At 52.1% G+C, this 15,000-nt stretch overlaps 1 protein-coding gene across 1 annotated transcript; it reads right to left on the bottom strand.

Moving 5' to 3' along the window:
• Positions 1-7,448: 7,448 nt before the first annotated feature.
• Positions 7,449-11,393, bottom strand: stc1 (stanniocalcin 1). The gene is made up of 4 exons (XM_003978942.3): positions 11,095-11,393; positions 9,733-9,875; positions 9,439-9,650; positions 7,449-9,156 (listed from the first exon to the last, which is right to left on the bottom strand). The coding sequence occupies exons 1-4, from the start codon at positions 11,225-11,227 to the stop codon at positions 8,862-8,864; spliced, it is 783 nt and encodes a 260-aa protein (XP_003978991.2). The 5' UTR covers positions 11,228-11,393; the 3' UTR covers positions 7,449-8,861.
• Between the last annotated feature and the right edge of the window lie 3,607 nt (positions 11,394-15,000).

The raw sequence follows: 15,000 nt of genomic DNA on the forward strand, positions 1-15,000 counted from the left end.
GAGCCAAAGGTCGAACAGTCCAGCGTAAATGCTTCATTTATGAATTGAGCTATATGTGCTTTTACATCCTCAGCCTAGGTTTCATTTGTAGTTACCGTGGTGACGGCTTCTACTGGAGAGAGGAGACAAACAAGCACTCATCACTGAAGCACGTCTGTTTCAGTCTGTGATAAACGTCATCTTCACCGCCGCCGTACGTAACTGTAGCTTAGCTTAGCTTAGTTTAGCTTAGCTTAGCTTAGCTTAGCTTAGCTTAGCTTGTTAGACTTCAGTGATGCTGAATAGACTCCAAAGCACGAAGTCTTCTTAAAGGTGACAGTTCTTAAAACAAGCCTGAAGCACAGGAGGGAGAAGTCAACTTTCTGAGGCTTTGGCTCCTTCAGGATGTCCCGTTTGGTGGGTCAATGACCACAGCTGCATCTCTGGGGCTGGAGGCGCCGAGGCTTTGGGTTCCTGCACCACACATCAAACACCAGGAGCTCTGAGTACAGCAGATAATGACCCCTCTGTCTCGGACCTCTCTGTTGGGACTGCCCCATATGAGCTGAGGTCTAGGTGTGGATGTACGTGCACACATGTTCCTGCACGAGTCCTCTGACGTGCATCGAATTCTGTCATATTAAGGGTCAATTCACAATTCTTTATCAGATATCTGATATCTGTTAAAGGTCTTATTTGAAGCTGACATTATGGATGACGAGTCCAAAACAAGAAGGCTTCCAGTTTAGCCAGCAGGTGTCGCTGTCACACCACGTTGTTCCGGCGCCACCTGGACCTGAAGCAGTTTATTCAGCTGAAGCTTCAGACCGACCCAGAGACCAGAGCTGAAGCTCTAAGTTTGTATTTTATGGTCACAAATTAAACCCAGTCGGATTCTTCCACTGGGCCCATGTGGGCGCGCCGACCGACCCAGTAACAGTCGCACCTTTCAGGGCAACAAACAGCATTTTCTAACAGGAAGTTAGAGTTTATAACAGGAAGCTGTCAGATGGCACCGCCGCCGTATTTAGACACACAAACAGTGGAAACGCTGGCGGAACAGAAGGATGTGTAGCAACCACAGAAAGACCGTCTCCAGGTCCAGCAGGTCCAGCAGGTCCAGCAGGCCCGGAACACTGGCTGCGTGTCATACGTGCACAGTGCACGTGTGTGGATAAACGCATGTTATGTTCATCACCGCTCTTTTTGGGGGGTTTGGATGAGTTCTAGTATTTTTCATGTTTCTTGACTAAACCGGTGGTTCCAACTCAAAGGGCAGAACCAGAACCAGAACCAGAACCAGAACCCGAAACCCTCAAACAATGATTCTGTCTGTATTACGTGGAGAATCCGTTCCCTTTCACTTCACCCTCGTGTAAAATGGACACAAGTTGAAAATAACCTGAGCAAAGAAGCGAATGAGGGAATGTTGGATTCTAGGGCGGATCCGGGATCCTCGGGCAGCAGAGCGGCTCCTTCACTCAAGTTTGATCTCATTTCCCTCCCGTTCTTGGGTCTTTCCCCACAGAAATGAGGAGATGGTGATTGGATCTAATCTGGTCCGACTCCGTTTCACTGCACATCTCATTTGTCACGGTGCTGCTGAAGGTGCCACAAGTTGGATGGAAGGAAGCCACCATGATATCGAAGATGAGGCACCACGATATCGAAGATGAGGCACCACGTTATCGAAGATGAGGCACCATGATAGCGAAGATGAGGCACCACGATATCGAAGATGAGGCACCACGATATCGAAGATGAGGCACCACGATATCGAAGATGAGGCACCATGATAGCGAAGATGAGGCACCACGATATCGAAGATGAGGCACCACGATATCGAAGATGAGGCAGCACGATATCGAAGATGAGGCACCACGATATCGAAGATGAGGCACCACGATAGCGAAGATGAGGCACCATGATAGCGAAGATGAGGCGCCACGATAGCGAAGATGAGGCAGCATGAATATCGAAGATCAGCCACCATGATATCGAAGATGAGGCAGCATGATATCGAAGATGAGGCAGCATGATATCGAAGATGAGGCACCATGATATCGAAGATGAGGCAGCATGATATCGAAGATGAGGCAGCATGATATCGAAGATGAGGCGCCACGATATCGAAGATGAGGCGCCACGATAGCGAAGATGAGCCACCACGATATCGAAGATGAGGCACCACGATATCGAAGATGAGGCACCACGATATCGAAGATGAGGCACCACGATATCGAAGATCAGCCACCACGATATCGAAGATGAGGCACCACGATATCGAAGATGAGGCACCACGATATCGAAGATGAGGCACCACGATATCGAAGATGAGGCAGCACGATATCGAAGATGAGGCACCACGATATCGAAGATGAGGCACCACGATAGCGAAGATGAGGCACCACGATAGCGAAGATGAGGCGCCACGATAGCGAAGATGAGGCAGCATGAATATCGAAGATCAGCCACCATGATATCGAAGATGAGGCAGCATGATATCGAAGATGAGGCAGCATGATATCGAAGATGAGGCGCCACGATATCGAAGATGAGGCGCCACGATAGCGAAGATGAGGCACCACGATATCGAAGATGAGCCACCACGATATCGAAGATGAGGCACCACGATATCGAAGATGAGCCACCACGATATCGAAGATCAGCCACCACGATATCGAAGATGAGGCAGCACGATATCGAAGATGAGGCACCATGATATCGAAGATGAGGCAGCATGAATATCGAAGATCAGCCACCATGATATCGAAGATGAGGCGCCACGATATCGAAGATGAGGCAGCATGAATATCGAAGATGAGCCACCATGATATCGAAGATGAGGCAGCATGATATCGAAGATCAGCCACCATGATATCGAAGATGAGGCAGCATGATATCGAAGATGAGCCACCATGATATCGAAGATGCACGTGCGTCGAAGGCCGCTAAAAAGCACCAAGCAAAAATATTAAAAGACGATTTGCATCTGCATATTGTCATTTTTCCATGATTGCTCTGGTTACTCTGGTTACTCTGGTTACTCTGGTTACTCTGGTTAGCACCGTCGGAAGCATCCAAGCAGCAGGCGAGTGAAGAGTCAGGGTCAAAAATCTGTGCAAATGTTTCCTGGCAACCAGAGATCGCTCGGCGCTGAAGCACTAGTTCCATCCCAGTTGTTTTGAAAAGTTGCCCACTACATGAGCAGTGATGTAGGCAGGCAGACGGCTCCACTGGACACAGATTTGCTAACTGGTCGCAGATTTGCTAACTGGACACAGATTTGCTAACTGGTCACATGACCAGAGCTGCAGTCGAGCTCTTGTTCTGGATGGTGTGGAAACGTCTGTGAGCAGAGCTGCATCTCCGATCTGAGACTGGAGCTGAAGCCCTTCAGGACTCGTCCCTAAATAGGCATGAAATTATATCCCTCTGACAGATTAGCGTCCACGGAGCCTCCTGCTTTCGGCCCCTTTTCCTCAGTCTTGCAGCTTCAGCTCCTTTGCTATTCACTTAAAGGAAGTTCCTTTTTATTGGGGTCCGTCCTGAAGGCTTCATCACACGAGCAGCAAAGCACCGCTCACTTCTGCCGTGCACGGAACTGTCATGAGCACGTCGCTGGTGCATCAGACAACGGCACGATAATGGCCGACACATGAGCGCTGCGAGGGAACGCAAATGGAATATAGAGTCGCATATAGTCAGAGGGTGGCTAGTCACCATGGCCCCCCCACCCCCACCCCCGACCCCCCGACCCCCCCAGACCCCCGACCCCCCCCGACCCCCTCGACACAGTGAATAAACCCACAGGTGACTCGGTGCTGTCAGCCTGGCCTGGTCCCCTGACGAGGGTCATTAACGCTCATCTTCGTGTGATCATGTGATCAGACAGAGCTGTAAATTCATGTGTTCATTCCAGAGGAACTTCCTGTTTTTAATGGGCACAGGTGACACACAATAAGGGCGAGTCCACATCTATGATATATTTGATAAATCTTTTATTTCTGATCAGTAAAAGACACATTAGCATCTTCCATGCCTCAGGACAGAGCGACCCAGACATATATACAGTATATATATGCTAACGGGTACATTAAAGTGCGAGTGAGTCACAAGGGTCAATCATGCGTTACAGAAGCTTCAATCATCTCCTCAAACTCTGGAAAGCTTTTTGAATCTGATAGTAAAATAACTGTCACTTATATATGAATACAAAATAAACTTTACTAATCACCAAAGTATCTATTTCTGTTTCAGCACATTTATCGATCTTCAAGTCTTGAGAGGACAGAGTACCATGAAGGGTCAGAGGGGAAGGAACGCCCCTGTGGAACACCTGTGGGACGCCCCTGTGGGACGCCTGTGGGACGCCCCTGTGGGACGCCTGTGGAACGCCCCTGTGGAACGCTCCTGTGGAACGCCCCTGTGGAACGCCTGTGGGACGCCCCTGTGGGACGCCTGTGGGACGCCTGTGGGACGCCTGTGGGACGCCTGTGGGACGCCTGTGGGACGCCCCTGTGGAACGTCCCTGTGGAACGCTCCTGTGGAACGCCCCTGTGGAACGCCCCTGTGGAACGCCCCTGTGGAATGCCACTGTGGAACGCCCCTGTGGAACGCCCCTGTGGAACGCCACTGTGGAACGCCCCTGTGGAACGCCCCTGTGGAACGCCCCTGTGGAACGCCCCTGTGGAACGCTCCTGTGGAACGCCCCTGTGGAACGCCCCTGTGGAACGCCACTGTGGAGCACCTGTGGAGCTCCAGGTTAGCAACACGCCAGAACCACATCCAGCACCCCACAAACATTAGTGAACTCTCTCCCGGTTTCTCTAACAGCTTCATGGGTCGTCTGAGGTGGGCGTGTTCTGGTCAGGAGACACATTCAAGGTACAGGTACATTCTCCGAAGGACCCTTGGCCAGATATCACAAAGAACATTTACAGAAAATAAATAGGACACGAGACTGTGGTGCATCTAACCGGGAACCGGTTCTGGGCTTGTTGTGCCTGGCAGAACTCAGGGGGATCTGACAGCATCACACAAGTTTTGGCAGCAGCTTGTTGGGTTGGAACCCACGGACAGCAAGGACAGACGTGAGGAAGCTTCAGGAGGGGACGGACGTGAGGAAGCTTCAGGAGGGGACGGACGTGAGGAAGCTTCAGGAGGGGAAGGACGTGAGGAAGCTTCAGGAGGGGACGGACGTGAGGAAGCTTCAGGAGGGGACGGACGTGAGGAAGCTTCAGGAGGGGACGGACGTGAGGAAGCTTCAGGAGGGGAAGGACGTGAGGAAGCTTCAGGAGGGGACGGACGTGAACGGACGTGAGGAAGCTTCAGGAGGGGACAGACGTGAGGAAGCTTCAGGAGGGGACGGACGTGAACGGACGTGAGGAAGCTTCAGGAGGGGACGGACGTGAGGAAGCTTCAGGAGGGGAAGGACGTGAGGAAGCTTCAGGAGGGGACGGACGTGAGGAAGCTTCAGGAGGGGACGGACGTGAACGGACGTGAGGAAGCTTCAGGAGGGGACGGACGTGAGGAAGCTTCAGGAGGGGACGGACGTGAGGAAGCTTCAGGAGGGGACGGACGTGAGGAAGCTTCAGGAGGGGACGGACGTGAACGGACGTGAGGAAGCTTCAGGAGGGGACAGACGTGAGGAAGCTTCAGGAGGGGACGGACGTGAACGGACGTGAGGAAGCTTCAGGAGGGGACGGACGTGAGGAAGCTTCAGGAGGGGACAGACGTGAGGAAGCTTCAGGAGGGGACGGACGTGAGGAAGCTTCAGGAGGGGACGGACGTGAACGGACGTGAGGAAGCTTCAGGAGGGGACGGACGTGAGGAAGCTTCAGGAGGGGACGGACGTGAACGGACGTGAGGAAGCTTCAGGAGGGGAAGGACGTGAGGAAGCTTCAGGAGGGGAAGGACGTGAGGAAGCTTCAGGAGGGGACGGACGTGAGGAAGCTTCAGGAGGGGACGGATGTGAGGAAGCTTCAGGAGGGGACGGACGTGAACGGACGTGAGGAAGCTTCAGGAGGGGACGGACGTGAGGAAGCTTCAGCAGGGGACGGACATGAACGGACGTGAGGAAGCTTCAGGAGGGGACGGACGTGAGGAAGCTTCAGGAGGGGACGGACGTGAGGAAGCTTCAGGAGGGGAAGGACGTGAGGAAGCTTCAGGAGGGGACGGATGTGAGGAAGCTTCAGGAGGGGACGGATGTGAGGAAGCTTCAGGAGGGGACGGATTTCCAGCGCCTGGCTAAAGGAAACCGCTTGAGCTGCATGTTTCACTTTAGAGTTAGCTAGGCTATTAGCTAGGCTATTAGCTAGGCTATTAACTAGGCTATTAGCTAGCGAGTGACCAGCTCTTAACTTCCTAAATCAACCCTCACAAATGCTCTTTTCCAACACCGACGCAGACAAGAGAAATCTTCATATTCACAGAACCAAGGAACAAAAATCCATAAAGAGACCCAGAAATCAAATGCTTTTCCCTGTGAGGACCTGTGAGGACCTGTGGGGACCTGTGGGGACCTGTGAGGACCTGAGAGGACCTGTGGGGACCTGAGAGGACCTGTGAGGACCTGAGAGGACCTGTGAGGACCTGTGGGGACCTGAGAGGACCTGTGGGGACTTGTGAGGACCTGAGAGGACCTGTGAGGACCTGAGAGGACCTGTGGGGACTTGTGAGGACCTGAGAGGACCTGTTGGGACCTGAGAGGACCTGTGAGGACCTGTTGGGACCTGAGAGGACCTGAGAGGACCTGCACGTGCTGCTGCTTTACTCAGGCAGCATCAGCTGGATGACCCATCATGTTTTAGCATTTAGCATTTAGCATCCTTCATATGTGGGAATGTTGCATAGTTTGGAATTCTTTACATCCTTGTTTTATCGACATCTGCCTTCATGTCAGCGCAGTTCTTCTCCACCGGGGTCGGAGTCCGGCAGGATTGAGGTGACGTATCTGGAGACCTTCAGTTGGTTTGATCTTCCAACGGAACCAAAACCAACAGCCTGAAGCTTCTGGAGGGGCGAGTGTGTTGGTCCACGAGTTATTACATGTTGTAATAACAACTGACACTACGAGGTCACTTTAACGACCACTTTGACTTCCTGACTTCCTGCAGGTGTGTGTGAAGAAGAGCAACACGTGGAACATCTAATGATGACGGTGACCAACGTCACAAACATCCAACATCTTGGTGAGGAAATAAAGGAGGTGACAGTTTCTTCAGAATAATGTGATGAATCTCCTCCTGTCCTCTGTGAGGACCTGAGAGGACCTGTGAGGACCTGAGAGGACCTGAGAGGACCTGAGAGGACCTGAGAGGACCTGTGAGGACCTGTGAGGACCTGAGAGGACCTGAGAGGACCTGAGAGGACCTGTGAGGACCTGTGAGGACCTGAGAGGACCTGTGAGGACCTGTGAGAACCTGAGAGGACCTGTGAGGACCTGAGAGGACCTGTGAGAACCTGAGAGGACCTGTGAGGACCTGAGAGGACCTGAGAGGACCTGAGAGGACCTGAGAGGACCTGAGAGGACCTGTGTGACGGATGTGTGAGAAGCTTCATCGGCAACATGTCGAACATGTTTCAGCTGAGATTTTAACCCGATCTTGTCTCAAAGTGAAGCTTTGTTACACCTGTGAAGCAGGTGAAGGTGGGCGGAGCCACCGCTGCCCCCTGAGGCCGCCACAGTCGTGACACGGGCCCGTTCGGTCCCCACAGGCGCCGCTCGCTTCTACAGACCTCGTCTCAAACTTCCTGCCACGGCAGAAGGGCTCGAGAAATCTGGAAACTAGTTTAAACGACAATAATGCATCAAGACGTTAAATAACAGAGCAGGAAAATAAATCCCGATCCCTCTCTGCCTGGACCCTGGACGCCCAGATAACCATGAGCATGCTAATCACGTGCACGGCTGCTTCACACACGCTCAAGAACAGGAACACGGACGCCACTAAACCTGATGGCACGAACAGCACGGCTCCACACTCATGTGCATCTCCATCAGGTCCCATCAGGTCCCATCAGGTCCCATCCGGTCCCATCCGGTCCCATCAGGTCCCATCAGGTCCCATCAGGTCCCATCCGGTCCCATCAGGTCCCATCAGGTCCCATCCGGTCCCATCAGGTCCCATCAGGTCCCATCCGGTCCCACCAGGTTCTCCCAGGTCAGGACACACGCTCTGTGCTGAGACACTTACAACGCCGCGGCTACATCTGCTATCAGAAATAACGGGACAGGTGGAGGTGCTACAGCTAAACACTCTTCTGGTCTGTGATGGATATCATTCAGGGCAGTGTTTGGGTCAGTTCTAGGTCACCCCTCAAGGTTCCCGGGATCCTCTGCAGACCTCACTCCCCATGAGCACCCTGGTTGGGAGGGCTAGCTGTGGCTGTCTCAGATAAAGCAGGAAACAGGACAGTGAGATGAATCATTTCCACATCTCATGCTCATCACGTGACTGCTGCTGAAATGGTCGATACACCAATAGTTAACAACTCATCAATAAACGTTATAACAACCCCACTAATGAGATCTTGCAGTGACTACTAATGACATTTGTGTTGGTCTGTTACGGAGGAACGAAGCACTATTGGTCGTATTTTATTTGTTACCTTTTTCCTGGCATCCATCTTTAAGACGCAGCTGTGTTGGTGGAGGTGGGCTGGACTGAGCAGGACCACAGACCAACGAGCCTCGTCTGTCAGGCCCAGGAGAATCTACACTAAAGGAGGATCAAGATATCAAAGCTACGGCGGCTCTGGCCTTCCCTAATGGGGCCTTTTTTGGTAACTTCCAGTTGCGTGGAACATTATGCTTCGCCACCCCGAGGGAACAGAGGAGCGTTCCTAACGTTGTGGAGCAGTGTGAATCGGGCTGGAAGTTAGGAGCTGTTGCCGGCCGAGCGCCTCTTGCCGAAGCTGCCGGCCGAGTCTCTGCTCCGCCCACTGGGCTGGATCTTGTAGATATGGGGAGCCATGGAGAAGCGCCAGCCGGCACGGGCCTCCTCTCCGGTGGGGAGGGCGGCGGCCCCGGCGCTGGAGGGGCAGGGCTTGCTCTGCAGCAGCTGCACCAGCATGGTCATCTCTGGGCCCAGCCGCGACACCATGCTGCTCCTGACCCGCTCCACCGTGTCCTCCTCACAGTCCATCAGGCTCTGCAGCAGCGTGCCGTAGAACCTGGAACAAGACACCGCATCACATGACTGGAATCTTCTGTCTGCAGGTGTGTCGTCCACACACAGCCCTGCCGACCCGCCACCCCGTCCCTCTGCACCCCCACTGTAACCCAGCAGTAATAGAGCAACATGGAAGCCTTCCTGCTCCAGGCTGGGTCCCTGAGGGACAGCAGATCAGAAGATGGAGGCGAGGCATGCTCACCAGCGTAGGCTGTCACACCGTTGGGGTTTGACAGGACTCATCTTACAGGTCCAAACAGTCAGGTGACCTGGGGCAGCTCACCTGTTGGGGAAGTGACTCGGCAGCTGTGCCACTTCACCAATAGCGTCTGGATTCGACCGGGCCACGGCACAAATATCCCACTTATTATAACACTCCTCCTGGACTTCCGATATCATTCTTTGGAAGGCGGAGCAGCGTCGGATGGAGGGGAACGCCTTAGAGGTGATGCCGTTAGCGATGCACTTCAGGCTCTCCTTCACGAAGGCTTTGCCCTGGAACAAACACAGCACCGTTCACCCCCCCGCTGAGGTGCCCCCCCCAATCCCAGCAGCTGTAATGGATGAAAGCCGATACCTGAGTGTCGAACCGAGCAGCAGAGTAGAGGAAGGACTTGCAGATGTCGTGCATCCCGTCGGTGTCACAGGTGGAGTTTTCCAGGCAGGCGAAGGCTCCACAGCCGACCTGCAGGGCGGCGCTGAGACAACGTGCCACATCTGCTGTGGGCAGAGAAGGGATCATGAGGGGGGGAGCCCAGAGTGCGTTCACTGGGGGGGGGGTCACTAGGCACTCACTGGCACACTCACGACACAAGAGTGGAATCACAACGAGGTTCATTTCATATGGTTTGGCGAGCAGACGCTCACTCACGGGCGATAGTAACCTGAGTGGGGTCTGGAAGGCTCAGACTGTATCTGGCACAGGTGCCTTCTCACCTGGGGGGCCCGCTGGGGCCCGCTGGGGCCCGCTGGGGCCCGGTGCTGCTCAAGAGCAGCACTTGCAGAAACAGCATCACAATAAAGAAACTTGTTGCCATGTGTCACGTGCACGAGCCGCCTCCAGACCTCGTCCAGGCCACCCGAGCCCAGGTGGGGAAACCTTATGGAACGGCCTCCATCATGTGATCGGAACGGCCTCCATCATGTGATCGGAACGGCCTCCATCATGTGATCGGAACGGCCTCCATCATGTGATCGGAACCTGTTTCCAGCAGCATTTTTACGGAGCTTTGAAATGTGACACATGTCATTTGTCAGCTGCTGTTTCCAGGAATGATGACTTTCCTTCTTCCAATGGCGAACCGCCTTCCTCCGATCTTTAGTAAGAATACTGAGATGTGCCCCAGTGGGGCCGAATCCGCCCTGTCGCAGTTGTAATTGGGGCCGATCCGTTAACCTGCGCGGCCTGATTGGGATGAGGAGCAGGTGAGCCGCACATGAGGGATGAGGAAGCACTTGTGGCACAAGCAGCCGCCACCTGCATGTGAAACTGAGACCTTCTGCTGGAGCTCCACATTTCTCCTGTCTAAGTGCAGATGAGAGGAAATGGCACAGCGCCTTCCTCCTCCTCCTCCTCCTCCTCCTCCTCCTCATCACAGAAGGAAGCAGCTTTATCTCTGAGTGGAATCCGTCAAGTCCAGCAAGACTCAGCAGAGGGACCACTGCAGCATTCAGAGGCGTCACGGAGCCTCTCAGCGTGACACAGGCGGCACCCTCAGGTGTCAGCACCGAGCTCCGCTCGCGCCCACAGCGGCACACGCACCCGTTCAGACACGCACGGGATCAGGACCGATGTAGGGGCAAAGAATTCCCCTCGGAGTGAGCGAGCAAAGGTAGAGCTGTGCACCGCCTGCGTGCGTGCGTGCGTGCGTGTGTGTGGGGTGGAGGGTGTCGGGCGAGAGAGAGAGAAGCAGCTGACTATGAAAATCCAAATACTCACAGGGGCCGTTGGCAGAGACGCGCGCTCTTCTGGGCGAGAAGGACTCGTTGTGATCCAGCTCATAGGCGGACACGGTCAGCAAGACCAGGAGGAGAAGTCCGCTCCTCCTCGGCATCGTCATCTCAACACACATTACACAACTCAACCTAAGGATGTATGGAATCAATCAATTAATATAGAGAGAAGATGTTTTGGGGGGGTTGGAAAAAAAAAACGCTCCAAATAGCGGCGCCGGAAACTGAAGTAATTTGGATGAAATGAGATTTCCGGCCATTCGAGTCCTCGCCACCCTTTAGACCTGCATGACAGCTCGGACCGATGTGGACTCAGCTTGGGTTTATATGGGAGCGCTGGAGCTCGCGGCTGCGCGTGTGGACCAATCAGAGCGCAGCGTTCAGCAACGTGGCCCCGCTCCTTCCACTAATTGATAAAATCGTTCCGATGCGCATCTCACGCGCTTCTCGGACTGACTGCGGGTGAATTTAAATTCATATTAGAGGCATCAGAATTTTGGGACGAGGCCACTGACTTCACTCACATCACAGAACGGAACCATTTGATGGATTTAATGGCTTCATTTTCAGTTTATCTTAAATGCTGCGCACTAATTATTTGACTTCATTAACAGCTCATTTAAACTGCCGCGTGCCGTCACGCAGCTTCTGTGAACAGGTGTTAAACAATAAAAATTGTCATATGTTGCGTGAGAAACTCAACAAAACTCATTTCTACTTTACTGACACTTATGGAATCCATTTATGATGGGTTGAGCAGGTTGGAGCAGCCATATTGTAGCTAAAGATATATTTTTAATTCCGCTTAATTCAGATTATTATCTGGAAATGGATTTTTAAAATTCAGTTTGGCATCAAACAACTGACATTTCTATTGTGTTGATCATAGAAGAACGTTTGAAGAACACTAGCAGATCTTTATTTATCTTTATTTACTCCATCATTCGTGTTTTTCTTCCCTTTCTCAGCTGAATGTTTGACTTTTTATATCGGGTTTAATGACCGACATCGTTTGTGATATCAGTCATGTTTGGAAGAAATGTTGAATCCTTAATAAGGGAGTGAAAATGCTCCATTACTCTTCTTCTTTAGAACTTTAGGGCAAAATACTGAAGGGAGAATACATTTAATATCAGAGTAAATGATGAAATAAAAGCATTAGGACCTGATTTAAGATGAGAAAATCCTCCAAAAACAGGCACGCGCGCGCGCGCCCGCGTGTGTGTGTGTGTGTTTCCCAGCGTTTGACACACTAACCAAATGTGCCCCCCCCCCCCCCCCAAAGGCCAGGTTCAGATATCCGCCCACATTATTCAAAAGACACCTTCATTTGTCTTTACTGGCATTTTCTTGAATGACGCGAGCTGTTAGTTTGACATTCCTTTATCTCCACATAAGCTATTTCCATAACTGGGGTGGACGCAGGTGATCACTACTGACACAGAGGGACTACTGACACAGAGGGACTACTGACACAGAGGGACTACTGACACAGAGGAACTACTGACACAGAGAGACTACTGACACAGAGGGACTGCTGACACAGAGGGACTACTGACACAGAGGGACTGCTGACACAGAGGGACTACTGACACAGAGAGACTACTGACACAGAGGGACTGCTGACACAGAGGGACTGCTGACACAGAGGGACTACTGACACAGAGGGACTACTGACACAGAGGGACTACTGACACAGAGAGACTACTGACACAGAGGGACTGCTGACACAGAGGGACTGCTGACACAGAGGGACTACTGACACAGAGGGACTACTGACACAGAGGGACTGCTGACACAGAGGGACTACTGACACAGAGAGACTACTGACACAGAGGGACTGCTGACACAGAGGGACTGCTGACACAGAGGGACTACTGACACAGAGAGACTACTGACACAGAGGGACTGCTGACACAGAGGGACTGCTGACACAGAGGGACTACTGACACAGAGGGACTGCTGACACAGAGGGACTGCTGACACAGAGGGACTACTGACACAGAGGGACTGCTGACACAGAGGGACTACTGACACAGAGGAACTACTGACACAGAGGGACTACTGACACAGAGGGACTACTGACACAGAGGAACTACTGACACAGAGGGACTACTGACACAGAGGGACTACTGACACAGAGGAACTACTGACACAGAGGGACTACTGACACAGAGGGACTACTGACACAGAGGAACTACTGACACAGAGGGACTGCTGACACAGAGGGACTACTGACACAGAGGGACTACTGACACAGAGGGACTACTGACACAGAGGGACTGCTGACACAGAGGGACTACTGACACAGAGGAACTACTGACACAGAGGGACTACTGACACAGAGGGACTACTGACACAGAGGGACTGCTGACACAGAGGGACTGCTGACACAGAGAGACTACTGACACAGAGGGACTACTGACACAGAGGGACTACTGACACAGAGGAACTACTGACACAGAGGGACTACTGACACAGAGGGACTACTGACACAGAGGGACTACTGACACAGAGGGTGCTGTGTGACCCTGAGACCAGATTGTAGAACCTCATAAAAGGATGATTGGTTTAACGAGGCTGCGCTCGTCTTTTCTGACTTATTTTTGCTGATTTAGAAGACAAACGAGTATGAATGAACTTGTTAAAAGTCTTTTTTCACAGTTTAAATGAAGCACTTGGGTTTGTTCTGTTCTGGAGCAGGATTGTTCAAAGGTGAGCCTCCAATGTGAGAATATAGATGTAAAAAATAGATTTACAATGTTTTTTTCTTAAATTGACCATTTTTGTTGTCTGTCCAGCAGCAACGAGCCAATTTCCCCCATTTTGGGGGTTTTCCTGCCTTATCACCTGGTTCTGCTCCACTCTGACGCTTCGGTTCCTGGAACCTCTGGAACCACCTCCTTCAGCCCTTCCAGGCTCAGAGTGAAGAGACGATGCTGAGTTTGTGTGCTGTCCTCCTGTCATTGGCTAAATTACACGCTAAATTACACGCTAAATTACACGCGTGGAGCCTCGCCAGCACCAACAAACCCAAATGTTAAAGATCCTAATTCCTGCATGCTGCTTCCCTCAGACGCAGGATTCTGGACTTTATTTCTCTGACTAACTGAGCATATTTGTTAGAACTCTGTCAGTCCTGCTCTGCTGGCTATGCAGAGGTTTGTAGATCCTTTCATGGCCTCCCCCCCCCCCTGGACCCCGGAGCCTCTCTGGTGCCTCTGCTATGTCAGAGCAGGTTCAGGCTCTACAGGGAGAAGGAGCAGCAACACGTCCAGGTCCCAGCTGGGTCCACCTGCTTCACAGATACATCACAGTAAGGTTGAGGCAGACACTGCGCTGTTCACTGTGTGTTGGAGCTCCAAATGCAGGTTCTTCCCTCGAAGCACAGCCATCTACCGCGACACTCTGGAGAGGACCGGTAGTTTTCTGGTAGTTGTTTTAGGATTTAGAACAACACACGGCAACATTGGCGCGCTGGAGAAGGGCAGCGTTCAGCACAAGGACGTTTGGATGAAACGAGCCTGTGAAGTTTTCAGTGATTTAGATTTCGGCGGTTAGAAAGAGGCTCTTTTGCTGTTGGCCTGCCGGCAGCGTCCTCTACGATTAAGGACTGAGAGGGACCTAATTAGCAGAAATTTGATAATAATCAGCAGGTCGGTGCTTATAGTCCCCAAACGATTTACATTTATGCAGTAAAGATTCTAAGGACGTTATTTTATGATTCATGGATAAACCTGTAGGAGCCAACTGAAGGACTCTGTTAGTCACGTTTTGTCCACCAGGGGGACGTGCAGACGTTCCTGATCTGTGAGAGCAGCTAAATCTTCCCAAATGTTCCTAAACTCCTGGAAAACTGAAAGATTTTTCAAATCTAACAACTTCTGAGGAC

This window comes from Takifugu rubripes, chromosome 21 (assembly GCF_901000725.2).
Source record: "Takifugu rubripes chromosome 21, fTakRub1.2, whole genome shotgun sequence".
NCBI lineage: Eukaryota > Metazoa > Chordata > Actinopteri > Tetraodontiformes > Tetraodontidae > Takifugu > Takifugu rubripes.